The sequence below is a fragment of the Poecilia reticulata genome, chromosome 14 (assembly GCF_904066995.2).
Source record: "Poecilia reticulata chromosome 14, P_reticulata-male-v2, whole genome shotgun sequence".
NCBI classification, from domain to species: Eukaryota; Metazoa; Chordata; class Actinopteri; order Cyprinodontiformes; family Poeciliidae; genus Poecilia; species Poecilia reticulata.
This window is the reverse complement of record NC_088843.1, coordinates 12,421,486-12,448,826: the sequence shown is the minus strand read 5'-3', so window position 1 is coordinate 12,448,826 and position 27,341 is coordinate 12,421,486. Positions and strand designations below refer to the sequence as shown.

General features: G+C 39.1%; 1 protein-coding gene across 1 annotated transcript in view; it reads right to left on the bottom strand.

Moving 5' to 3' along the window:
• ophn1 (oligophrenin 1) overlaps window positions 1-24,903 on the bottom strand; it is a 41,921-nt gene extending 17,018 nt beyond the window's left edge. The window contains exons 1-14 of the mRNA XM_008427517.2: window positions 24,220-24,903; window positions 22,766-22,861; window positions 22,324-22,385; window positions 20,732-20,803; window positions 15,247-15,348; window positions 15,027-15,137; window positions 14,788-14,892; window positions 14,574-14,703; window positions 13,307-13,407; window positions 13,071-13,162; window positions 11,980-12,058; window positions 5,476-5,509; window positions 5,273-5,335; window positions 4,025-4,099 (exon numbers count right to left, since the gene is read on the bottom strand). Of these exons, the coding sequence (XP_008425739.1) occupies window positions 4,025-4,099; window positions 5,273-5,335; window positions 5,476-5,509; window positions 11,980-12,058; window positions 13,071-13,162; window positions 13,307-13,407; window positions 14,574-14,703; window positions 14,788-14,892; window positions 15,027-15,137; window positions 15,247-15,348; window positions 20,732-20,803; window positions 22,324-22,385; window positions 22,766-22,861; window positions 24,220-24,373 (1,276 nt within the window). The 5' untranslated portion in view covers window positions 24,374-24,903. The remainder of the gene's footprint in view (window positions 1-4,024; window positions 4,100-5,272; window positions 5,336-5,475; window positions 5,510-11,979; window positions 12,059-13,070; window positions 13,163-13,306; window positions 13,408-14,573; window positions 14,704-14,787; window positions 14,893-15,026; window positions 15,138-15,246; window positions 15,349-20,731; window positions 20,804-22,323; window positions 22,386-22,765; window positions 22,862-24,219) is intronic.
• Between the last annotated feature and the right edge of the window lie 2,438 nt (window positions 24,904-27,341).

Genomic DNA, 27,341 nt, shown 5'->3' with positions numbered 1-27,341 from the left:
TCAAGCCAAGATGAATGGCTTGTTAAGAGACGGAGAAATGTGCTCATTCACGTGGCAAAGCAACACGCATGCTTTCTGCTACTGTATCTCTGAGGCTTTGCTCTCTTTGCCAGGAAATGTATCAAATGTAGCATGTTTGCTCAGCTGACAACCTGCAGCAGTCGCCGAGTTGGTAATTTAGCAACGTCTTACCACCGCAAGTGTTGTTTTTCGCTCAAACTAAAACTAAATGAGGGTAAAAAGATGTTTACGTACGCTTAAATAAGGAACAGATGTCAATCAATCAAAGCTGCACCAGTTCAATTTAAGCACTGAAATGCCAACATTAATACCGCGTCATCGAGCTGTGAACTGTTTTGCTGTTATTTTTTCGTGACAGAGTAGTTGTTATAAGACATTTTCAACTTTTGCATCAGGTTATCTTGACAAACCTACAGCAAATGTATTTTATGGAGACGCTATGTGACAGAAAAACACAAAGTGCAAAGGGAAAAAAACTTGCATATTTTTTCACAAATTCACAAATATAAATATCTGAAATTCATTTGTCTTGTACTCAGGTAAACACTTTTCAGAACCACCTTTTTGCTCCTCTTATCCTCCCTTCAAATTTGACCATATTCCCCATTTCTGCTGAGGGGGGGGGAGGAGGATCTCCACAGCATGATGCTGCCACTGCCATGTCTCAAGGTGGGGATGATGTGTCTAGGGTGATGTGGAGCTCCTGCAGAGTTACCGTGGGGCTCCCGGCTCATTCTTTAATTGTTGCTCTAATTATCCGACTTGTCAGTTTTGGTGGACGCCGGCCTTTGTGTTGAGCCCCGGCTCACACCGTGGGATTTAAAAAATCGTACGGGACTTAAACATCTCCCACTGTGTGACCTCAATGTGACAATAACTCCTGTCACACCGCATGAGAATGCGAGACTGCACACCTTGTTGCTGTGGACCAGGGGTCACCAACTCCGGTCCTCAAGAGCTAATATCCTACAACTGTTAGGTGCACCATTTTGCCAACTCACCTGAGTCAAATGGCCAAATTTCCTCATCAGCATTCCTTCAGTCCAATAATAAATGGACTGCAAATTGTGGATATTAGTGTTCTTACTATTAGAGTAGAAAAAAAGAGAGAAGGGAGCAGCATGGCTGCACAAAAGAGGACTGCGATGAGAATTGGGTTGAGGCAAAGGTCACATTGCACTATTTGCCAATAACATAATAGACCCTGCTTGAGACCTGTCACAGTTCGCCTTTTGTCAGGGGAGCGCTAAATTGCGTCTGTCGTACTGAATGATCAAGGTCACCACCAGAAATTTTCTCTCACAATGAAAGGTTTTTTGCGTATGGCGACCAATAATCGCGCAGCGTGAACCCAGCTTTAGTAGGTTTCTGAGTGGTAAAATGGAAAGTGCTCAAAGATGTTGTTTTATAACGCAACCATGTCTTAGTCTTCTTCCCGACTTTATCTCAGAACTGTCCCATAAACATAATTAAAAACACAGGATGAACAGCTGCTAAATTTACTCAGAAATGAATTGTAATACTAAAAGAAGACAACCAGTTTCTGTGCTCCACTAATCTGGAACAAACTTACAGAAAACTGAGAAACTGCCAAAACACTGAGTTCCTTTAACTCAAGGCTAACACCGACTGGAACATTGATTTTTAATTATTTGATGTATATTTCCTTGAAGATTTTGATGATGGCATTTGACAAAATGTAAAGTTTATTGCCGTTTCATAATTGGTTACTGAATTATGTCATTATGGTGTAAAGCACTTTGAACTGCCTTGTTGTTGAAATGTGCTATAAAAATAAAACTTGACTTAAATACAAAAGGTTGTTTCAAATGATGATTTCATTTATTAAAGGAAAAAAAGTTATCCAAACCAAGCTGGCCCTCTGGGAAAAGTAATTGCCCCCATTCTTAAACCATGAATCAACCTTGATTCAACTACATTTTTTCTTCTTCTTTTTTTTAAAGCTTGGCTCAGCTTCACAGGCGAAACACAAGTTTGATTATCACCTCACCTGCAGATATAATAAATAATTGTAGGAGAACCTTTCTGACGCCTGAAAGTTCTCAAAAAGAAACAAATCATCCAAAAACAGTAGAAAAACAAAGTGATTAATGTCTGTCAGTCTGGAAATGGTTACAAAGCTCAAGACTTTGGGTTGCCAGCGAACCAAACCAAGAGCCATAACCAACATCTGGAGAAAACGTGCAGCAGTGGTGAACCTTCCCAGGAGAGACCGGTTAACCAAAATTACTACAAGATCTTATCAAGAAAAATAAAAAAAATTGTTTTGGAGTAGCCTAGTCAAAGTCTGGACTTAAATCAAATTCAAATGTTGTAGTATGACCATAAACATGTCAAACATGAGTCCTCTGTGGCAGTGGTAGAAACTCAATGCCAGTTATAGGAAATTATTGATGTCAATTAGTTATTATTGGTTATTAGGTTTAGGAGGCGGGGCTGCACAGTGGCGCAGTTGGTAGAGCTGTTGCCTTGGAGCAAGAAGGTTCTGGGTTTGATTCCTGGCCCCGGTCTTTCTGCATGTTCTCCCTGTGCATGCGTGGGTTTTCTCTGGGTACTCCAGTTTCCTCCCACAGTCCAAAAACATGACTGTCAAGGTAAATTGGCCTCTCCAAATTGCCCCTAGGTGTGAGTGTGTGTGGTTGTTTGTCCTGTGTGTCTGTGTGTTGCCCTGCGACAGACTGGCGACCTGTCCAGGGTGACCCCGCCTCTCCCCCGGTATGCTAGCTGGAGATAGGCACCAGCAACCCTCCCGACCCCACTGAGGGACAAGGGTGAAGGAAAATGGATGGATGGAGGTTTAGGAGGCACTGCTCTGTTTTCCCGCAATAAATGAAGGCATCACTTGAAAACAGCTTCTAATCTCAAGTTATCTCTATTCAAATATTAATAATCTAAAACATTTAGGTGTAACAAAGAAGCAAAAACAAGACATTTATTGGCGCTCTGCTCTACAAGAATAATAAGTTGATGTTTGCAAGTTAATGAGACCTGAACCTACAGAGCCACAAAAAGACAAAGTCGGCCTTCTATCACCTGAAGAGCATTTCAAAGATTAGAGGAATATTATCTCTGCAAGATCTAGAGAAACTCATCCGTGCGTTTATCTTTAGTCACATTGATCACAGGTCTGCCTAAGAAAAAAAATAAAAATCAATCAATCAGACAAATGCAGCTGATCCAGAACCCTGCTGCTGGCATTGTCACTAAAACCAGGAAGATGGAGCACATCACTCCAGCTCTACAGTCCCTACACTGGCTCCCTGTAGCTCAGAGATCCTGGTCTGCTCTGCATCCCAAAACCAGAACCAAACGTGGAGAACCAGCTTTCAGCTTCTATGCACCACAAATCTGGAACAAACTTCCAGAAACCTGCCAAACAGCTGAAACACTGAGCTTCTTTAAATCTAGACTAAAGCCCACCTTGCTGGGTTGCTTTTGAAACAGAATAAATGAAACATTAAACAACAATCTGATGTGTAACGACGGTAAAATGTAATGTTTCAATTGTTGGCTGTGTGTTCTATGACTTTTTATTTATGTGCCTTGTTGCTGAAAGGTGCTATACAAACTCAATTTGATTGACTGGTTGACTAAGAGCCTGCAGTCAGCTAGTTAGCACTCATAGCTTCTCAGCTTTAGTGATAAAAGATATAAGAGGAGGCCATTCGTTAGGTTTTACATTGGGTTCCACGTATTTCTGTTTGACCAGAAATATTTCCAAACAGCCAAACTTGTTTTTTTGTGAGCAAGAGAAAAGTGTGAAAGCCTGGTTTCAGACAGCTGATCAGCAAAGTGCAGCATCGCGTATGGGGGTGGCAGAACCGGGCTGCTCTATGGTCCACATACCTGGCATCTCATTACCTGGACCTTCTATGCACGTGGCAGAAAATGTTGCAGATCCTCTTAAGTGTTACAGGAGGTTTATGTGCTTAAAAAAGCAAATGGACAGATGGCGCTCACATTCACAGACTCGTGTCCTTACCAAAGAAGGAGTTCAGGAGCTTCTGCACTTGGATGTTGCTGCCGACTGTCCTGTACACTCCTTCTTGTGTGGCGGCTGGACAGAGGAGATGGGAGGATACAGGGAAAAAAAATTATAAAAAAAAAAAGAAATCGAGGGAGTATAATCAGGGCAGATGATGTAGAGTGGAAATGTACCACATGCTTTCTTTAATGCTTGACATGAGACAGAATGAAAATGTTCTTTTCTTCATTTAACTCCTGCCTGAAACTACTCATAGACAAGTTGCAGCCTTACTGTAAGTAATCCTGTTTCCTTAAATCAAACCTTGGTGCTGCTGCAAAGATGCAATAAAAAAAAATGGCTCAATGTTTCTGTGTTTGCTACTGAAGACACTCTCCCAAAGAAACAGTGAGAGACGTCAAAGGTCAAAGTTGAAACACGTTCGTCATTTAATCATTTGAGACTTTCCCAGATTCAATTTTGCTTAATTTGAAGTTCTGATTCTAGAATCTAAAAACGCGAAATGAGTTTGGAGAATTTATGCCAAATTCACAAGGAGGGAGGAAAGAAAGTAAGGAAAGGAGAAAAAAGACGGGAAGAAGGAAGGATTGAAGAAAGGAAGCAATGAAGGAAGGAAAAGAAAAAAACAGGACAGAAACAAAAGGAGTAAGGACACAATGACTAAATGGAGGAAGGACACTGTGAAGGTAGAAGGCAAAGAAAGGACGACAGGAGACAGAAAAGATAGAAGGACAGGAAAAAGGGATTAAGGACAAAGGGAACATTACAAGAAAGGAAGGAAGGACAGACCAAAGAGAACCAACTAAAGAAGGGCATGAGGAAGAGCTGAGGCAGAAAGGAAAGACAGAATGGCTGCATAACAAAGGACACAACAAAGGAAATAAAAAAAGAAAGAGAAATAAAGACAGAAAGAAGGAATGATACAAGGTATCAAGGACATTTAGACAGCGGGACGGGGAGTAAAGTATTTTGATACACTATTATTTTCTTTTTTCATTCTGATCCAGATCCGGAAAACTCTGTAATAAAATTTGAGACTTTTCCAGACTGCGTAGGAAGCCTGGATGTGCCGAGTGAAGAGCTTTCCAACCTGAAGCAGGTTTCATATGAGCCTTTTAACGGCGCTGTGATGAGCGATAGCTCCCCTTCACAGCAACCCCAAGGAGCGATGCCAACAGACGACTCAACTACGCCCCCAACAGGCGAGTAAGAAACCAACAAGAATACAGACAGTAAACAACTTACCTTTAGTTTCAATGTAGTTGAAGCACTTTCGCACAAACTTGAATCCAGTTTCATTTAGTTCCACTGTGGGAAAGCAAACAACAACAACAACAAAAAAAAAAAAAAAAGAAAAATACCCCCCCACAGAAATGAGACCTTGCCACAGAAAAACTGAATATTTTATCACAACTTCAGGCTCGGAGGGATAGTGATGACTGACTTACTTTCTGCTTGCTTGTGAATGGGGGAGTGATAAATCTGAAATGAAAATAGCAAATGTAGAAAGAAATTGAAGACTGTGGAGCATGTGGAAAAATCCACCACTGTGATTAATGACTGCATCCATTTTTTAAGCGAAAGAGGAGAAAAAAAAGAAAGAAAGAAAAAAAAAACTTATGGTTCAAGGCAACAAATCCATGGGATCCAGCTTCCTATGCACAGCGACAGACCTTCGGGATGAATTACGAGGTGATGAGCGCCATTTTCTGGTTTCAGTTAACGGTTTTATAGCATAGAATGACAACGAGGAGCAGAAAAAGAACAATGCATTCAATCTTTGGGTAAATTTGGCTCCAGTACTGCAGGTACAGCTGCCAGCAAGTCAGACTTAGAACTTCTGAACGTGAGACCAGACCTTATCAAACGTGCTGGTCTTTATATCAATGCTTCAATCTGATTCTCTTCCTGAAATAGAGCGCTACTCCTCCACCTCGTGGCTCTGACAGCCGTTAGAGCCACGAGGCTAAGGGCTAAGTACAGAGCAGCGGGAGATGCTGAGAGAGTCTTGTTCAATGACCACAAAGCAGCAGATAGTAGTTAGGGGGTGGGGGGAATATGGCAGTCACACCCGACAATTGATTCAGAGGCTGCTGACTCCCAGCGTGCTGTGTTATGGTATTCCCACAGAGTTACATTCTGCATCAGGACTAACAAATCTAACATACGGGAAGAAAAAAACAAAAAAAAACAATAATAATGGGGATGCCAGAGTGAATAATTACTAAGAGTTAAAAGCGAAAGTCCATTTTCCAGCATTTTGAATGATTGATTTGCTTTCTGTGCCGAACAAGAAAATTGCCAACATATCCAGTCGCTTAAGAGACTCTGGAGAAGTACATGCAGGGATTTCTTTCCCCTTGACTGCCAAACACTTAAAAAAAGTTTTTTAATGGGGAATAACTTTTTATTTTGGGATGTGAGATCAGGCATGTCAATGTCTTGGCCGTGAAAGGCGCAAAATGTTGCCAAAACATTCATCGAAACTGTAATGCATCAGTCTAGTGGTCAAGTGTGATTTATGGCTGTTTTTACACTCGCAGCAGAACAGAAACGAGGGCCAGTTTGGGTCTACCAGAGACGTCTGGAAATGGGAGGCATCAAGTTATCTGCAGCTACACGCATTCATTATTAGACTCGTTTTTGGACAACAGAAATTAGCCAAAGAGAAAAGTGATATGTTCAGTTTTTGCATGTTTCAAAAAAAAAAAAGGAAAATCCTGGTCATTAAATGAATTCCAAATCTATGAATGCATTAACAAGCAAGAACACCAATGTGCGTTTTTTTTTTTTTTTTTTTTAATAAAAATCAGATACCATGTACATAGGTGCCTTGATGCATACAGAGTCTTGAAAAAAAAAATTAATAATGAACTTTTTCACGTTGTGTTACGTTCTGACAAACTTCAAAGAATTTGTTTGGGATTTATGTGATTGAGCAAAACTGAAAAAGTACCACAAAACTGTGAAGTTAGAGGAAAATTCTGGTTTTTACATTAAATGTACAGGGTTTTCCCCTGAAAACTTGCTAAACTTAGTGGTAGGGATCGTAGGGCGATCATCCAGCAGCCCTTCATGTTACCAAATTAAAAAGAATGTTTTAAGTTGACAGAAAAAGTTGTATTATTGGAAGTCATTATTAATATCTAAACACCAACTATAGTCTTAAAAAAGCAAAACATAAAAAAAAATACAATGAAAATAAATATCAATATTTTGCACTTCAGTTGTTTTGTCCCAATTAAAGTGTCCAAAAATATTTTATCCTTTATCTGTGACCTGTCACTTTATTTGCTTAAGTAAGACCAGGAACGACAGGTTTTAATCTATTAATATATTATAAATCCTGACATGTACATTAAGATTAAAGTACACTCAAGTGTCCGGTTGCTTATTAGTGAATTTCTGAAGTAGGATAGAAAACAAACTAATGAAGCACATTTCAGATTTTTCTCCACGAAAATTTTTGCAAACCACAACATATTCTTCCATTTCACAAGTGTGTGTTACTTTGTGTTGATCTTTCATGTAAATGCCAATAAAAAGCAGTGTAACGTAGTGAAAAAAAAATATAAAACCTGATACTTTACAAAGCTTTAAATAGGAAAAATTAGCAATGCATTTTAGTTTAATTAAAAATGATCTCCATTAAAGAATCTGCAGTTTCAGATATTAAATAAAAATGGCAATCCATAGAGTGTTAATCTTTATTAGTCTAAAAATTACTGAAATCTGTCTTTAGATGAACATTTACTACCATAGCTGTGCTTTTAGATTCATCACAGTGGGACAAAAAAATATTCAGTCAGGCACTGATTGTGCAAGTTCTCCTACTTAACGAGAGGTCAGTAATTTTCACCACAGGTTCTACTTAAACTATGAGAGCCAAAAATTAAAGGAATAAAAATTATAAAACAGAAATCAAAGAAAACATTGTAGAACTTTTAAAGAATTTATTTGTAAATTATGGTGGAAAATAAGTCCTTGGTCAATAACAAACACTCAACAATACTTTGCAACATAACTTTGTTGGCAATGGTCAAACATTTCCTGTAAGTCTTCACCAGATTGTATTTTGGTCCATTCCACCTTGCAGCTCTCCTGGAGGGCAGTGATGCTTTGGGCCTGTTGATGGCAATCTTTCAACTCCTTACAAACATGTTCTATGGGGTTGAGGTCTAGAAGCTGGGTAATCCACTTCAGGACCTTGAAGTGCTTTTTAACGGAGCCACTCCATTGTTGTCCGACTGGTGCGTTTGGGATCATTGTCATGCCGGAAGACGAAGCCTGTTCCACCTTCAATGCTCTCACTGATGGGAGGTTTTGACTTGAAATCTCTCGATGCACTGCCCCGTTCATCACTCATTCACATCAACCTGCTTGCCTATTGTAGAGACATTCTTCCCAGCCTGGTGCAGATCTGCAGTTTTCTTCCTGGTGGCTCTTTGGTCTTGGATTAATTTGGAGTCTGACTGCATGAGCCTGACTGTGGACAGGTGCCTTTTATACTTGCGCCATTAATACAGGTAACGAGTGGAGGACGGAAGAGCTTCTTAAGGAAGTCACAGATCTGTGCTTGTTTGTGGGTGACCTAATACTTATCTTCCACCATAATTTACAAATAAATTCTTTAAAAATCCTAAAATGTGATTTCCTGGAATTTTTTATGTCCCGTTTTGTTATTATTATTGTTAAAGTGTACCTATGATGAAAATTACTGCCCTCTCATCTTTCAAAAGCAGGAGAACTTTCCCAATCAGTGGCTGAATAAATACCTTTTTCTTGCCCTATTGTATCTCATCTCTCATTCAGGATATTGTAATGTGAAAGACACGATTCTGGAGACATTCGTTTACGTCCAACTGAAAGCGTTTTAGAAGATGATGTTCTGGGAGCTTTCAGTCAGGTTTAAAATCACTTCGCAGCTCGGTTTTTGCTTCGTTCAGCATCTTAAATGAAATCCTTCTGGGTACATTTTCAGGGGACCATGTGGTCCTGATTCTCCAAGATTCAGCGCCTCTTTCAAGATAGTAGATCGCAATATCTGAATATTGTGTTTACGACACCGTGGAGATATTTGTAACCAAAATGAGAGCTAATTTTAGCTCTCGACTGTCTTTTTATGCTAATCTAAATAATTTTAGAGCATCCTCCATTCCATCATGTGGAGCCCCACAGGGTTCAAATCTTGGACCTCTACATTTTTTTTTTCTTAGCTGATCTTAGAAAGCATAACATTACTTTTCATTGCTTTACAAAAGATACCAAGATTTATGCGCTCCTGAAACAAATAGATAACTTCTCGATGTTGACTTTTGGTCTTTCCCAGTGAACATTCGCTCTGTGGTACACTATGAAACACCAACTGTCTAATTTAGGTTTTAAAATGGACAGCGATTTCAAGCCGAGTGGTCAGAAAAGTGCAGGGATGTGATCCATCTCGTTCAGCTGAGGCACCTGGCCAAAATAAAACCGATGTCAAAACATGACTTTGAAAGAGAAAGCCATGCTTTAATTACAACTCGACTGGATTACTGGAATGATTTGTTTGTTGGTGTTAAGCTGCCTTCCTTGGCATTCCTTCAGTGGGCACAAAATGCTACCGCAAAGATTTAAACTGGAACACGGAGGAGTTCCCGTTTTATTTTCTTTACACAGGCTGCCCGTCTACTTTAGACTTCATTTAAAAAGTTTTTGTTGGGAAATATTTGAATGGTCTTACCCCTCAGTACCAATCTGGACAACTGCCCTCGCACTCCCTTTCTCGGTCGCACAGACCAGCTGACCAGATTTTGCTGAACTTAGGTGGAAAGTGCTGAAGCACCAGGGCTATTGCTGTTTGAAGTTCACAAATTTTTAACAGCCTCTTCGTTTTTAAATCTGCAGTGAAAAACAATGTCTTTAATTAAGCTTTTAACCCCGTATAAGAACTCATTAGTATTCTGATTTTATTGTTTTATGTGACTCATGCATTGCGTATTCCTACCAAGACCACTAGTTGCATTTTATTCTGTATTGCTCATGTTTTTGTTTCTATTCTTTTGCATTTTCATGTTTCGTCCTTTGGTCAGTGTTTGATGTTTTTAAAAGTGCTTAATGAACAAAGTCGGCGTTGGCGTGCAGGGAATTTACCCGTCAGTGCAAACTGCAAGAGTAGGCTTTAAAAAAAAATATGATGACTCTGACGGGGAAGTGGCGCAGCAAAAGGGCACTAAAATGTGTGCCACGTGTCATTTTCACATCCTTTATTTGTCTTTGTCAACCACAAGCAAATAATAGACTGAACTGGTAAGATGCGACATTCATCAAGAGGCGCAAAATGAAAGAAAATCCTCTGTAGTGTGTAGGATCTTTTTTTCCTTTCCCCAAGATGCAGAACAGATGTATTTTCTGTAGAATTTGCTCCATCAACACCAAACCTTATTTGGTTTAAAGTCATTTGAGGCTGCAGCCAACCAACCTGCGCACAAATACCTTGTTGTGCGCTGAAAGCATCATGTTACCTCAGATGTATCTTGTACAGAACCCGGTGCCTCATAAATGCCAGTTAAGCAGTTAAATGCCAGTTAAAGTTAAGCTGCCAGTCGTCATGCTGTTTTACGCCTACACAAATAATTGAACATCATTTAAACAGGATTTTTCTCAGCTGGTTGTTTCTCAGCTCCAGTTTTTTTTTTTTTTTTTTAAAGCAAAACACACTTAATTAGATGCGTTTTAAACATCCTCAAAAATAATCAGAAATGCAAAAAGCTTTCTCAAAATTGAGTTTTGGTTGCAGATCTGTTACCTCCAAACTGAATGATGTCACATTGTTGTTGGGCTTTTATTGATTAAGTTGTTCTATGGATATATAAGCACACAACAATCAACATCAATGGATTGAAAAACAAGAATTTGGGGGGAGGGGGGGAACGTTTGCATGCATTGTCGATTTTCTGTTACCAACACATGTTCAAAATTATCCATACAGGTCCAAATAAAAACACGCAACTCCATTAATATTTAATTTGATGTCCCTTTGAGATTTTCGCCTCAAACATGTGCTTTTAGAATTAGCAGAGTTCACTGAAACTGGTTTGTTTCCCAGGGCAGACTTGGCCTTTAAAAGTGGTGCATAAATTCTTAGTAGGGTTGATTTCGGGGTTTTGGAAAGACCATTACAAAAACCTAAAATAACGATTTCGAAACCATTTTTTATGTTTGTTTGGGAACATTTTCATACTGGAACACACCACATTATATCCAAGTTTCAATCATCTGAGCCAAACTGTAATCTTAAGAAAAAAAAGGCAATTAGTTGGGATGTTTAGGATCAACTTAGGAGCCACAAATGCTCAAGCCAGCTGACAATAAATTCCTGCTTCAAAATCAACAACTTTATGCTCGACTGATCTTTACATCTGCTCGCATGGACAGGCGCAACGCCTCCTGGGACAACGTTGTCTGGTCAGAACCGCCAAACATTAAGCTATCTGACTTCAAAGGAGTTGAGCAAATGCATTAAATCACAATTGTCATCATAATTTCAAAGGTCTATATGGGCACAATATTTAGCAGGATTTTATATTTTATGTTCAATGCATGCAACTTCTGCATACCAACAACAAACGGTCTGTTGGGTGGACTTTCATTGCCTTCAAAGACCACAACTGTATATTTTTAGTGGTAAATACAAAAGCGGTGGGGAAATTTCGAAAGAGGGAAAGAGTGGAAAGAATAAAAAAAAAAGGGGTAATCATGATCTGTTTGATTTTAAAAGCATGTCGTCCAATTAACATCAAGTCAAATATTAATCAGGGTTTGTATTTGAACCTGTGTGCATTCTTGTGAGGATGTGTAGAGCTGAGAAAAAGTTATAACAAATTTAACTTTAAAAATCATTGCCAAGCAAAGCAATTTTTTTTTAATCAGAGTCAAAGAAGACCATTTCTAAATGAGCAACACAAACTCACAGGCTCTTTCCCATCCATGGCCTCCATCCACAACTTCCTGTCCCCCTCCGAAAGGGCCTGGAAAGTGACGGGTGCGTTTCTGTGGAAACGGTAACAAGAGCCATTAGGAAGGCAAAGGTTTCAGTTTAATTATTCAGCTGAAACGATGCACTCTTCAACAGTAGCCAGTTTGATTAAATTCACACATCAGACTCATATCTTAAAAGCCAAGTGGAGTAGATGGAAAAAGGAAAAGAACTGATAAGAACACCCCGGGAGGGAGCGTCTTTGATGAAGCCGACAACATCCTGGAAGCTAAACGAGATAAAAGTAAGTAAGCATAAAGTAATAATAAAAAATAAAAAAAAACACACATTGCTGCAATTGTCGTCGTGCAAAAAACGCCGTCGAGTGCCAGATTTTGCAGCTCATGGGGATGTGAATCAATTGTTAACAAAGACAACTGTGCAACGAGATGAAAGCCTCCTCTGGCAAAACCCTATGAATAAATTTAAGTCGGAATCAACTTTCAGAGTGAAATAAATGTCAAATCTTTTATACATGGGAAATGTTAGTTATCAAAGTAGCTAAAATGACTAATCTGGGTTAAATATGGATTTTATTGTATCCATTTCTATTAAGCTGAATGTCTGCTTTAACTCCAGGAGCATTTCATTACACAGCACTGCCACCTTGAGTTTACCAAACAGCCAAACTACCAGATATGTTCGACTCAAGAGTCACTCTCAATGCAGAAGCTCAATAAACCCCCTCCAAACAGCACAGACGACATTCGAGTATTTCCACCCATTTCAAGACCAGAAAGGCCAGCAAGGTGACAGGGAAGCTCGTAGTTCAAGCAGTTATTAAAATGCATTTTGTTCCAAATGGTGTGCTTTTATATAAATATGAGCTTGTTGTGTTCCTTCCCCCTGCAATCAGAGAGTTTGCCATCTGTTTCCAGCGCCAGCTCATTGCTCAGGGATTGTTTGGGCTACGGTCCATTTAGCCTTCACACTCTGTCCTTGTAAGCCACCTGTTCACCTCGCCGCCTCAACCTGTTTATCCCACAAGGCTCTCGCGTTGCCTCGTCAGGTTGTGTTTGCGCTAACCTCTCCACGGTTTCCACGTCAAAGCAGAAGCGCTTGTCTATGGAGTCGGTCTTGCGGCGGATGCAGGATTTCAAGGTGAGTATCGTTGGGGCCTGCATGGAAAAAAATTAATTAAAAAAGAGAGATAAAGTTGGAGAAGTGGTCGACGATGGGAGTCAACATCGATAGGGTAAGTTGTTTAAAGAATGTAAGTGGCGACAAAGGCCCCACGTTCTGGTTACTGGTGGTGAAATTACCTGTTTTGTTGCAGGCCTCTGTTCACAGGACACCATGATCAGCATTCTCCCATCCTTGTGATATTTGCAAAAATATTTGACCCACGATGCACCCAAAGCCCCTGGTGTGACCAAAACAACAAAAAAAGACACAAAAAGGTCTGTTGAGACTTGGAGACAAAATAACTCGAAAATATGTGATTTCACATTTTGTCGTGTTACAATTACAAACTGTCTTTGTAGTAGATTATCACATTAACAGCAAAAGAACAGCAACACATTTAAAATTAGCAACAAATATTCTCTTCATTTCCGCTGAATAAATATTTTGTACAACTATGTTTTACTACAATTACAGTTACAGGTTTTTTGGAACATGCCTCCTAGACGGAAATCCTCCCTCTTGGTCTGTGTAGGTTAAAAGTCAGGTTTGGGTAGATTTAAAGGAACAATTTTATGTGTTTTCCAGCCTCATAGTATAATTTCATAGCACAATCAAGCAACTACGTTACCTTCAGTTGTTATAAAACTTCTGTATATATCAAACACAACTTAAAAGAAATTTGACTTTGTAATCCAAAGTCTTGAAATTGGGGCCTCTGTCTCTTTAAGAAACTAAGGCTGCTCTTTCTGACCCTCCGCCTTCAGGAAATCCTCAACAACATTGCTCCACTATTAACCCTTAACAACATTTTTACCAACTTTGCACTGAGAAATAGTTTGTGTAATGAGCTCAGCAGATGCACAGTTCCACCAGGTGCTAATTGCTGCTAGCTAGTCTGAAGGAGCAGAGTGAGGGAGTCTCGGAGGAGGGCTGCTCTGTAATGAGGAGCTCAGAAGCTTGGAAGCTGCTGCTCTGAGGAGGAGCTGCAGAGGAGTCTGCAAGGGGCGCTCTGTCCCTCCAGGCGTTTTGCACCGCTGAATGGTTGCCACGGGAGATTAAAGGATTTCTTAAACATGCATGAAAAAAGTCAAAGCAACACTCCAGGTATGTTTTTGATGAGGGAATAACATTATAGTGTGATTTAAAGCTAAATAAAGTCAGTTTTACACAATACTGCCCCTTTAATGTAACATAAAATGCTTTTCATTTTTGTACGATGACTTGATAAACTTCCTGGAAATGTTCAGAGTTTGGGATATTGTTTTACAACTTAACCCTGAGTCAAACATTTTCATGCCTTTATCCCTGACTATTTAGATTGGATGTGACTCTTTATACGTTTATCACACAAATTCAATCAAATGCATTTACAATACGTCTGCAATCTTCATCTTTAATACGTACGCTTCTCCTGACAGTACAAATAACCCTCCAACGGCAGAAAGTTCTGCATCTTTGAGATTTGAGAAGGATGCTTCATCCTCTTCATCAGCTCCTCCAACTCCTCACAAGTGCTCTCATAGTGGTTTCTAGACTGCAGGCAAAGACAGAATAGAACTAAAAGGGCTCAAGTCAGACAATATCAAATCCCCCAACAATTGCCAGCAACACCACTTACGTTCTGCAAGCTGAGCTGCAGCTCCTGCTTATAAGGCATAAAGTCCTGAGTCATCTCCACTGTCAAGTTGTTGAGAGTTAAAATGCTGTGAAGGAACGCCAGCACCTATCAAACCAAAGGATGAAACATATATTTTCAGAGTGTGGCTGAAAGCGCGACTGTCGAGGTGAATTAAAGGCCCTCTTCCCTGCGCGTGCGGTAGCAAAGAGGAAGAGTGGGAAACCGCCGATAGCACTCACCGGCTCCACAACGTCAAACTTCTTCCTGTCCTGAACTTGATGGATCTGGTATACGTATTCCACTGACGATTCATAGAAGTTCACCCGCTCCCTATCAAGGAGGTCATCAGCCTTCAGAGAAAAGCAAAGAAGATTGATTACTGGACTGACCACAACGGTGTCATTATTAGTTTCACATTTCAATACCGAACCGATGCAAAACACTTGAGCCACATCCGACCTCTTGAAGCTGACTCTCCTTCTTCTTGGCAGAGAGGTTCAGATGTTTATCGAGCAGAGAGTAATATTTTTCACTCTCTTTCTCAAACTTCTTCTTCTTTTCCTGCAGGACGCATAAGCAAAAGATAAAACAGCACTTTAGGATATGTAACCGTTTATTGATGCCTAAATAGAAGCCAAGAAAGAGGCATTATCTATCACAGTGTACTTAAGCAAAATTCAAATTCTATGAAACTGAAAGGAAATTAAGTTTTACTTTATAAATTCTGCTTGTTTGTATTTTTTTTTAGGCACGGAGCATTTGTAAAAAATTATACAAAAAAACAATAAATTTAAAGTGGAAGTATTATGGGTTTCCAGCCACATAGTATCATTTTATATAACACAATCAAGTAACTCTGTTACTTCTAGTTGTTAAAAGAAATGCTGCATAAATCAAATATGACTTAAAAGCAATATGATCGCTTGAAATTGGGACTATGTCTCTCTAAGAAAGTCCTGCTCTTTCCAACACTCCACCCCTGGGAAGTCACCACAACGTCGCTCTTCTATTAATCCCGCTTCGTTTTTTATACATTTGTTAAAATGAGAGCTCCCAACGCAGTCGGCTAACTCCCCTTCGCTTGAGCTGAATTTACCTTTTAGCATCCATGAACTTATAAAAAAAACAGAAAAGACACCAAAAAAAATAACTGTACACCAAACCAGACACAAGAAATAGGAAAGACAGCCTCCAAAGGAAAATTTGATGAAGACGTATTCGACCAAAACAAGAAGGACTTCAAGCTAGCATCGGAGCTAGCCACAGAGATTTTATCCACTTGTTCTGATTTTAGTTGCTTTCGTGGCAACTTCTCCAAAGACATGAAGAGAAATTTAACCAGTTTCAGAGAGGAGGTCTAAGGAAAGCTAAATAGAATCGTGGCAAACATGAAAGAGACCAGAGAAAGAGCGGAGGAATCGCTGCAACGTGTGGCAGAAATGGAGGAGTGAAGGAATTACCGTCTCAAACTACAAGCAACAGATAAAATCTAAGAAACAACATCCATGTGTACATTATTCCTGAAGACGCAGAGGGAGACAACCTGCTGGAGTCTCTTGGAAGTTTTATTAAGTTTCAGCTGTCATCATGATGCAGCCTCCTCACCAAGATAAACCCGTCCGCAAATGTATTTAACATCCCTGTTGTTAGATTTGCAATCATAGAGATCGGATCCAGTGAAAGAACTAGGAATCGAATAGTTTCATAAAGAAACACTATCAGACATCTGGCCTAAAACAGGCATTACTGTTTCCTATAGGCAGATTACAATAGACTACTATTGTTTTGGGAGCCGTTTTAAAGGTTGTGAGTGCATTGAGCCTATACTCATTGGCTATAGGAGAGATGCCGTCCACATCCCAAACATCATCTGGGGACTTTTGTTTTCCACAAAGACTCCCTAATGAGTCGTTTTGTTTAGGAAGTCATTCTTTTACTATTTTTGACCCTACTCTCATGCTGCAAATTGCTGTCGTAAAAGCAGAATTAAACAACAAACTCAATAAAGTGGAGCTTAAACTCAAATATATTAAACTAAATCAGAAAAAAATGGACCTCAAGCAAAAACAAATATTGGTCCAGCGACTTAAAATACAACAATTGGACAGATTCATCCTTAAAAACAAAACCCTGTTACCAACAGGACATTTATTTCTTCTGGTGTAAAGCATAAGTCATTTGAAATATGTTATAGGAATTTAAATAGTCAGCCCTAACTAACCAAGCGTCCATCAATAAATCAGTTTCTAGGTTCTTTGGACCATCCCTGACTTGGCGCAAAACAAAATAAATGGATGACCACAGACATAACAGAAGCAGATGTCGATAAAGCCACGTCAAAATCGAAGGAAAGCAAGGCGCCAGGCGGAGGCGGATTACCAGCTGAATGGTATAAAACTTTGAGGAAATCTATAACAACTTTGCTGTTAAAATGCTCTAATCATGGGGTTTCATTTAACAGGGCAAGACCCCTCCATAATGGAAACAAGCAATAATATTCATCATACCAAAAGCAGGAAAGATAAAACAAGAGTATAATTCATATCAGCCCATCTCTGTCTTAAGCATATATATATAATATATATTCACTTCAATAAATGTTACTAGAAATTATTATCCCTGAACTGATCGATACAGACCAGCCAGGCTTTATTAAAATATACATAAACAGGTTAATGTCGACATTATGAGTAGAGACAACATGAAATCCTTAGCAATTGGTTTTGATGTACAGTGGGGATATTTATATCTGGTTCTACAACATTTTGGCTTTAATAATTAAATGATACGTTGTTTAAAATCATTACACAAGTTGTCAGTGGACTGGATCAAATCTATATGCCGATGATGTCAACCTCATGTCCTGCTACCTCCAATCCGGACACCATTTAGGTTACAAATTAAATACAGACAAAACACTCAATCTCTGATTTAACTATTCACCCCGAGAAGATATAACTAAACTGTTCACATTTAAATAAAAAACAACAGCTATGAAATATTTGGGTGTTCATTATTAAACCTCTGAACAAAATACAGAAACCAAATTATGGATCACTGTGGCTAACAAAATAAAACTGATTTTGATTTACATAACCGAACAGAAACAATAAAAATGATTGTATTACTTAAATTGTTCCTCTTTTTTCAGTCCATCAGTGGAAATTCCTAGTAAGCAGCGTAATGAGTGGAACCGAACCATCTCTAGGTTTATATGGCAGAACAAGAAACCCACGGTTATGCTATAAAACATTACAATTACCAAGAGATAAAGGAGGAATGTCACTCCCATGTTTGGAAAATCACTATAAGGCAGCAGAACTGCAGTATGCCGTCTACTGCTGTGAAGGAGGGGTATGATGCAGAGTGGAAAGAACTAGAATTAAGTCAAATTGACATCCCCCAATCTCCAAAGGGTGATAAACACCTCAACACTACATATTCAGAGAAGTTATGCGTTTTTATGCGTCTTTACCAAAGCATTTTAGACAAGCGCAGCTTTACTCTAGATTCAATGAATTGACTAGAAAAGGCATTTAGCTCACGCTGCGTGATCTCATCTGGAACCGACTTGGACAGCGTCCAACAACTACAGGAAAAATTTCATCTTCACAAGCGAAACTATTACAGATATTTGCAGCTCAGGCACCTTTTTAGTAAAAACATGGACATATTAAAAAAAGCATCGTCAGGATCTCAATATCTTCTATGCTACCTGTAAATGTAAACCTTAGAGGAAGAGGAGGCTATCTGGTCCATAGTTGTGCCTAAAAGCCTAAAACACCAACACTGTACGTCAAAATTATGCGGACGAAGAAAGCAAAAATAATACTGACAATGAACGGCTAAACTTCTGCCGAATTAATTCCACCACCACTAGCTCCGGGTACTGGGGCGAATTTTCATGGAAGATATCATTAGGGTTTTTTTTTATGACTCATAAAAGAACATATTCTCAGACCAGCAGAGCTGAATCTGGGCATTGTTGGGAGACAATATAACGATGTGATGACATGCCACGGTCATATTTTCAGGAGTTGCCCATTAATGTCTTTCTACTGGTTAAACAGAAAGAAGTCAAATGAATCCTTGGCTTTGATATTGAACAAAACTTTCCAACTATACATTTATGTTTGCGGTGGAGCTGTAAATCGGCTCAGATTTCCTTAATTTTGAGAGATTGATGATTGGACGATACTTGCGTCTTTCTCCACCGAACTTATCTACCTTGGCAATGGTCTAAAGGTCAACCAGTTTCCTCTATTGCTCTGCCGTGAAAGAGGTTTGACTGATAGACCGGCCCACCAGGGAGAAAATAAATAAAATATATTAGCTAAGCTACATGTTGTTAAAAAGGGAGATGTTCCTTTCCACTGTCACCACCTGCATGCTCAGTGTGAGGGATAGCTGCAAAGTCGATAACTTGATGCAGTGAACATGGTTACATTGTTTTATAACAGAAACCAAACTGACCATAAATCTGCATGTGTGGATTGAGTGGAGTGTATCTGTATGCACTTGTAATCTGGAGTCAATAAGTAGCTAAAAACAGGAAAAAAAAACATGTATTCATACTCACCAAAGAGGCTAACAGTAGCTAAACAAAATGTTCAACAAGCTAAAAATGTGACCACCAATATCAAAATGGGAATGCAGCCTTTAAATTAAATCCAAGTGGTTTTAAACTGAACATTTAATTTTTTGGCTTGTTCATCCTCAGAACACTATATTTCAGGAATGTCAAACATGTCAAGCTTAGAAATTATAACAGAATAAACTTTAAAAGCTCCAGAGTGTCTAAGAACTGATGATTTACCGCAACTTTCCCAGACTCATTAAATTCCATTCTAGTTATGTAGAGCGTAAATATTTTTACTATTATGTTAATTTAGTCTTATGTTACAGCAAGTTACAATTAATTACTCAAACTCCCCTTGGCACAGAGAGACAAGTCACTAATTTAGCTTAAAAAGTGACTTCTAACCAGAAAGAATCCCTTTATTTCTCTTTCATGACTCATGTGGCATTCACTGTAACTCGGAAGTTAGAAATCTGCACTTAAGTTATTGTGTCCTAATTCTTGCAAAAAAAAAAATTGTGAATTCAACTAGAGTCGCTGAACAAGTCAGTTTATTTTTGTCAGTAAACGGTTAGGGTTTGCAAAGCAAATATATGAGAGAGGAAGAATGACTCGGAGAGATCGCTGCTGGTTTATTAACAGGTTTGTCTGGTTAACACATTAGATCAGCTGTTTCTGTAAGCAATACAGCATATTAATCGTCTGAGAAAGGTCAGTGTATAGCTCAAATGTTTGTGAATAAAAGATTTACACTTCTAACAGCTGCTCGTTTGGCCTCACTTTGTGTGTCACTGCATTGTGTGCATTATTGATCAAGTTCATCTGAAGTGTTCAACTGCACTATTTCTAAATTCATCAGCGACAAATTCTCTAAAGACAGACTACACAAAAGGATAAGGGCATTTTTTTCCGCTAACAGCACTTCATCTTAGAAAATTGTGTGAATGTGTGGAAGAAAATAGACAAAATATGCTTAAATACACTAAAGACAGGAAGTTGTTCCAACTAGCTGCAGCCTTCATTTTAAAAAGAACAAAATACATCTTACGTTTTCAATTTAAAAAGAGGAACTGAAACCCATCATACTTAATATACAGAACTGGTTCACATAAAACATGGTCATAAATTGGGGGTAAAAACTTATATAACATTTTGAGGAAGTAACTTCAGACACTCTGAATGATAAGTGGAAGTAGCTCAGGGTGGTTCTAGATTTGCTAGATTTTGGCTCACAATGGCAAGAAATGCATGTAAACATTACCATGCAAGCACATGCATGTTCCATCCAAAAACCTACTTGTTTGGTCCTGAATGAATGAGCCACACTTTGTTTGGCAGAGCAGACAAATTCATAACAGCACTCACTTTTGTTGCACCTATCTGCTCCTTCCTGAACTTCTCTAAGGGTCTGATGAGGAGATTGGACGCATTCTGGACCTGGACAGACGAAAATGGAAACAACTTTATATGCAGGAAAAGAATAAAGCACAACCAAGAAGAGAAGAGACAGAATTAGCAGATTTAAGTTTTGGTGCTAACACAGAGATTAACGAGTACCAAAACCTAAAACCCTTGGAAATTATGAAAAATACAAACACAGAAAGTGTTGAGTCATGCCCACTAATACAGGAAGGCACCAAGTGTTGCATCTGTAACAATGCCATTTTAAAGTACAGATGGGTTCTTTTCTTGACCTAACAAACATTTATTACTGACAATATAACAAATGAAGCATGTTAAATGTGGGACTTTAAGAGAACCAAATGTCTACAGCTCTGGGATGAGGCCTCAAAAAACAAATGTTGCTGCTAGAATATATAGATTAAACATGCAGTAAGGAAACTTTTATTTAAAAAATGGTTTTTATATATTTGTTAAAAGTGTCACTTTGTTCTAACAGCATTATATGTGACAATGTGAAAAGAATCCAGCTCCTCTGCGCCTCCCTGTGGACCTACCGTCATCTGCAGAAATACATTGCTCCCAGTCAGAAACAACCAATGAGAGTCAGCAGGAAGGTGTTGGCGCTGTCAATCACGCTCGTGTACACACTGCTCAAGATTGTGAGTTAGCTGCAGCCGTTTTCAAACAGCAGTTCTCCTGACCTCCTAAAACACCAAATCATGATATAAATCCTCATTTCGTGAACTAAAATTTGCACTGAAGACTTTGCTTGTCGTAATTTTGTCACTGCTGTTCATTGATCCCTGACCGTGGCACTGCAGACATAACATCATCCCTCTCCAACAACTTTGACTGTGTTCTCAGCTGCCAGGTGCTTCTTCATATCTTTCCATTTTTTATCATAAAAATGAATGTGATAAGCCTGAATACAACTGGAAAAGAAAGCTTGTGCAAATGATGATATCTGGCCTTTAAAAGATAAATAAATAGTTATTCTGAAAAGATAATGTGCTTCCATCGTCACATCCATCATGTGATTTGCAGGGTTTTAAAATACATAGTCCAACCGGTAAGACAGGAGAAAGTTGAAAAGCACCATTCCTCACCTTTGTGTTACTTAGAGCACAGAAACGTTTCAGTAGTCGGAGCTTCAGGCACTGAAACCTAATGAAAAATACCCACACATGCTCCCATTAACAGAAAGGGGAACAAGAAAACTAAAAAGAGGAATGGAAACTAAAATAATTGCCAGCATTGCTCTTATCCTTTCTGCACGGGGCGGCACAGCGTCTCTGTGTGAACATGCCCTGACTAAGACAATATACCCAAATTAACACACACACACACACACACACACACACACACACACACACACACACACACACACACACAGAGCGAGAGAGAGAGAGAGAGCTGGAAGAATGTGTAGCAGAATGAGAAATGTTTGGCCGTGGTGTTGGCCTCTTTTGTGCAGGATGTGTTAATGTGGCTCTATATCTACTGAGGGCTCAAATAGGATGCAGAAGGGTCTTTGGAGGAAGCCGATAACCTACCAGCATCATCCTGTCACGCTCCACTTCCTGCAGGAGTCCGGCGAACTCCTGGAATGACTCAGCTGGGGAAGAACAACACAAAGACAACGACCGGAAGTCGGAGTTACTGCTGAACTCCTCACACAGACGATGGTGACACATTTTCATGTAATCAAACCGTTACAAAAGAAAACACTAGAGCATAAACTTTGTAATGAAAACCTTTTTCTACAAAGTTTTTCTTCACATGCTTAGGAATCTGCTTTTCTTCCCGATTCCTCGCAAGGTGGCAGCTTCTTTCCACCGAGGTGGGAAGGGAATAAGTTGGATTTTAAAACAATAATAATGAATTGAAATTATTTTAGAACTAATTAGACTAGCTTATTGACCTATTAAAGAAACTTTCTTTTAAAGGACTTACCTTTTGTAAGCTTTATAGGAGAGATCAATATTAATATCTTACCAATGTTAATCTCATCATCCGTCAGGGAGTCGCCAATAAAGTCGAACTGGAATGCACTGAGAGTCTGGGAAAACTTCTGCACTGCCAAGGAATAGCCTGTTAAAAAACGAGATTTATTTCCCATCGGCCAGAAAGTAAAACTCCTCATTCCATTTACCAACACAAACAATCCTAAAGTATTTATGCCCCTTGAACTTTCGAACTCCTTCCACATCTTCTCAAGCTACAACCACAAATTTTAAGAGTATTTTATGGGGCGTTTGTGTGATAAACCCAACACAAAGTAGCGCATACTTGTAAATTGTGAAGGAAAACGTGTTCAAACAAAACAAAAACTGAAAAGTTCAACCAGCTAAAGTCCGCTTTGTAATGCAAGAAGACATTTGGAGTTCGTTTCTAACAGTTTTTCACAGTTGAAGCTCGTTTTTTGGGGGGTTTTTTCCCCCCTGTTCTCGTTTCGCTCAGTCAGATTTTATGAAGTGCATCTTTGACGAAAAGCATCCACTGCAGCATGATGCCGTCACCACCATGTTTCAACCTGCTGTGTGAGTTCTTCTCGTCATCAGAACGTCTTCCAGGATTCGTTTACTTTTCTTCCTTCATCGCTTGTGGGAAATTTTAAACTGGACTTCTGATGTCTTTCTCCAGAAATGTGAAGTGAATGACTCATATTTTCAACAGTAATCCTGTTTAATATTCCACCATCTCAGCTGGGGGTCTCTGCCGCTATTTTACCACCATGCACCTCCTGGTTGTTACTCTGATTAATGTTCCCCTTTCACTCACAGAGTGACTGATCAACTCTGCATGGCAACGCTTCAGAAGCTTGGATGGTGAAATGTCATAAATCAGCCTTTCAGCAAAACGTTCACCGACTCGGGCCAAGCATAACTTGCATATTTCACAGCATTTGCAGCTGAAGTCCACTAAATAATCCAGATTTGGGATTATTTGGGAGCAATTTTATCCCGTGACCCCTGCTCAGTGGCCATTATCTGGACTGCCAACACTTCCACAGAAGCAACACTGACAGTTTCTGTTGTCAAGGTGATAAGCTTGTCATTCAGGATTTCTTACTGGACGTACAGTGTCCCTGTGCCACGCTGACCCAAAAGCACACATCTACAGTTGGAGTGTGTGTGTGCTGGTTCTGGCTCTGGTCCACGCATACTCCAGCAGTGGGACTGAACCCACACAAGCAAGGGAGAGTGGAAAACTTTCAGCGAGGGAGACAGATGTTTTCAGTTTGGTCATCGTGCACATCTGCATCAGAAGCATGACCTTTCAAAAGGAGCGAGTAGCACCTCCCTGAATGTGCCTCTCCCACTCACTCCCATTAATCCTGCAGGCCCCCATTAAGGCCTGATGATGCAGCAGATCCTTATCGTTTTATTATTGAGTGTAAAAGAGATTTGAAGGTAAAAAAATAAAATAAAAAATAAAAACATGCTCACCCTTGATTGCGGTAATGACACTGTTCCCATCTTTGATCAACTCTTTGAGAAATTTGCTCGTCCTGTCCAGCTCCAATTCATAACACTTGAGGGACTCTCTGAAGTCTGGACTGTCCTTGTAGCAGTCACTGAACTCCAGAGGAGGGTGCCCCATCTTCAAGACGAGCTGCTTTCACACAATAGACGCTGGAAATCGTTGTGGAGACACGCTGCCTACCGCTTTTCTATGGAACACTGCTCATTTCAGTTCAGCCGAAGCGACTATAAACTCCCTGCTGCTCACAGGAGCGCAAACCATGGTGTCCGGGGGAGCCTGCGGCTGCTGCTGGAGAGCTGCGGAGGGAAGGGAGTAGTAAACTCAGCAGGTTTAGCCTCTCTAACCCCGCTTCCCTTTGATGGACGCGTTGTTTACGCTTCGGTTCAATGATATCCTGGTCCGCTTTGCCACTTTTTCCTTGTTGTAGTATCGTGATGAGAAGAGCGGCTAAATCTCCTTTGGACGCGTTCCATTCCGAGATATTTCCCCCTCTCACAAAGCCGCTGTCTGTCTTCCGCCGTGGTTTAAACAAGTTCGTCGTATTTAACGCCAAAAACCATCTCTTAAAACCACTCACTGTGAATGGGTTGTGTTTTTTTAACTGAACGGCAGATTTTTAAACAAATGTAATCACCCGTTTTACACTGAGGACGTCACACAAAACGCAATGGAACGAAACCAGTTGGCTACAGTCACACAAAAAAAACTTCCCATTTTCCACACCCAGGAGGTTCTTAAAGGGGAACTGCTTCTTTATTGTAAGAGAAAATTATGTGATAGATAGATAGATAGATAGATAGATAGATAGATAGATAGATAGATAGATAGATAGATAGATAGATAGATAGATAGATAGATAGATAGATAGATAGATAGATAGATATTTCATAGTAAAAAAATGAAATATTAATTATAACCTAAGTCATAATTATGAAATACAAGTTATTTGTTTATTTGTTTTTTATCAGAGTGGCAGAAATGGGCTTCCATACATCCTCATTTGTTTCACCATTATGGGTTTCCATATATGACACAAGTACAACTGTGGTCTTACCCAGTCCGATTAATGACAAAATGTAAAAAATATCATCTCTCATTGGTGGCCCTTTGTTTTATGGATTTTGTACACATCTTTACAAGGAATCCCATGTATAGGAAGCTGTACATATAGTATTATGGTAATATAATAGTAATGCTAGCAAAGGAGAAAATTACAGTTTAAAGTATTTTTCCATATTAAAAGAAAATAAATATTCTGCATCTTATTTTTATTTAAATATATATTAATAGCATTCATATTTTACATAACAAAAATACAACAAATAAAATAGCACATACATTTATCTCAAATGATTAACAAAAGGTTATAAAATACTAATGTTATTTTCCAACATGTTCATAAACCTATGCTGTAACATCACAGAATAGAGTAAGTTTCATTAATTTTTGGCCCACCAACATACATGAAAAAGTCTATTTCAACAAAGACAATATCTACACATCCTGTTAAAAAAATTAAAAGGAGGAAAAAAAGTAACAAATTAAATATAAATTTAAAAAAAATGCATTTCCTGAAATACAGAATGAATGCTTTTGCAGAAGAATTTGAATTCAGATGTAGAAATTTAAGAAACGGGCAAAATGCATAAAGAAAAACTGTAGAAGAGCAGCGAGAACTCCTCTTCTACAGTTTTAGCTGAAAAAAATTAGTAGACTACATGCTACTTATAATAGCATGTAGACTACCACTAGCAAGCTGACGTACATTAAAATACACCAGGCAGTGTGAAAACACCAAGTAGAAGCTAAAATTAGCTAAAGCTAGCTAAAATACAGATGATGGCATCTAGGCATCATGAGTTGACCTACAGGAACATGCTACATGCAGAGTGGAAGAAAACACATGAAAAACTAAAACCAGTAGCTAAAACTAGCTAAAAAGGAAAACCTAATTGTAGAATCTAAGCTAGCACAACAATATTTTATTGTTGATATCTCTGCTGTATAGTGGAATTTTATTTATCAAAGATCTGTGAAAGAATCCTAATAATTAATCAGAGAAAGGCAGCCTTGTCTTGGTTGTTTATTCGAAAGCACAAGCATTCAGATGCACACTCTTGCAGATTTGCACACTTCGACCCAGTCGTACACAGCTTAACTTGTAGTCTGACACCAGTGGCACATCAATCCCTATACCAAGTAACCATTAAACAAACTGCATACATAGTTACACAGGAGAAAAGGAATGTTTCACAGACTTGGTAGCGTGCTAGCAGTTTGTTGCAAAATGGAGAATGTTGCTCAGTTACCTACAGCTGTCACTTTAGAACCGCTCACCAGAAACACTTTCTCCACACTCAGACCTCAAAAGAAAAGTTAGAACATTAAAACTGCCCAACATAATTACTTAATTGATAACAATAACTATTTTTAAAGCACACTTAAAACGCAAAAGAGCTCAGGTTCGAAACCAGAAACATTTTGTATATCACACAGTGTTGTAGGCCAAGTAGTGGGTTTCACTTGTGTGATTTTAAAACAAAGCTCCCTCAAACCTTGAATCATACATGAGTGCCATGGTGTAATGGTTAACATCCTGGTCTTTGAGCTCGAGTTCAATTCTCAGTTGATATCTATCACCAGCAAGGACCTCCTGCTATGGCACAACGCAACATTTTCCATGTTGCGAGAACAGTTTAATCCATAAACTGACTCAGTTTATGGATTATTATATTTACAGTTTGTTAATCGACAAGTTACTGTGCTCTGTGAGAGAGTCACATGTCTTATAGCACGTGTCAAACTCAAGGACCGTGGGCCAAATCTGGCCCGCCATAGCTTTTAATGTGGCCCTCTAGATTCTTGACTAAACACTAAATGTGCTTAAATGTATGTTTTCAATCAAATCAATGCAGTTTTTATCCGTTCACTGCCAAATTACATCAATCAGTCCCTCCAGTTTCTTGAAATTTAGCTTAGAAATACATGCAAAATGAACAAATCCTCACACTTTTTTTTTTTTTTTGTGCTAGTACATAATTGGGAGTTTATTGCAGATTTTTCTCAAAAATTGTCAAAAACTTTC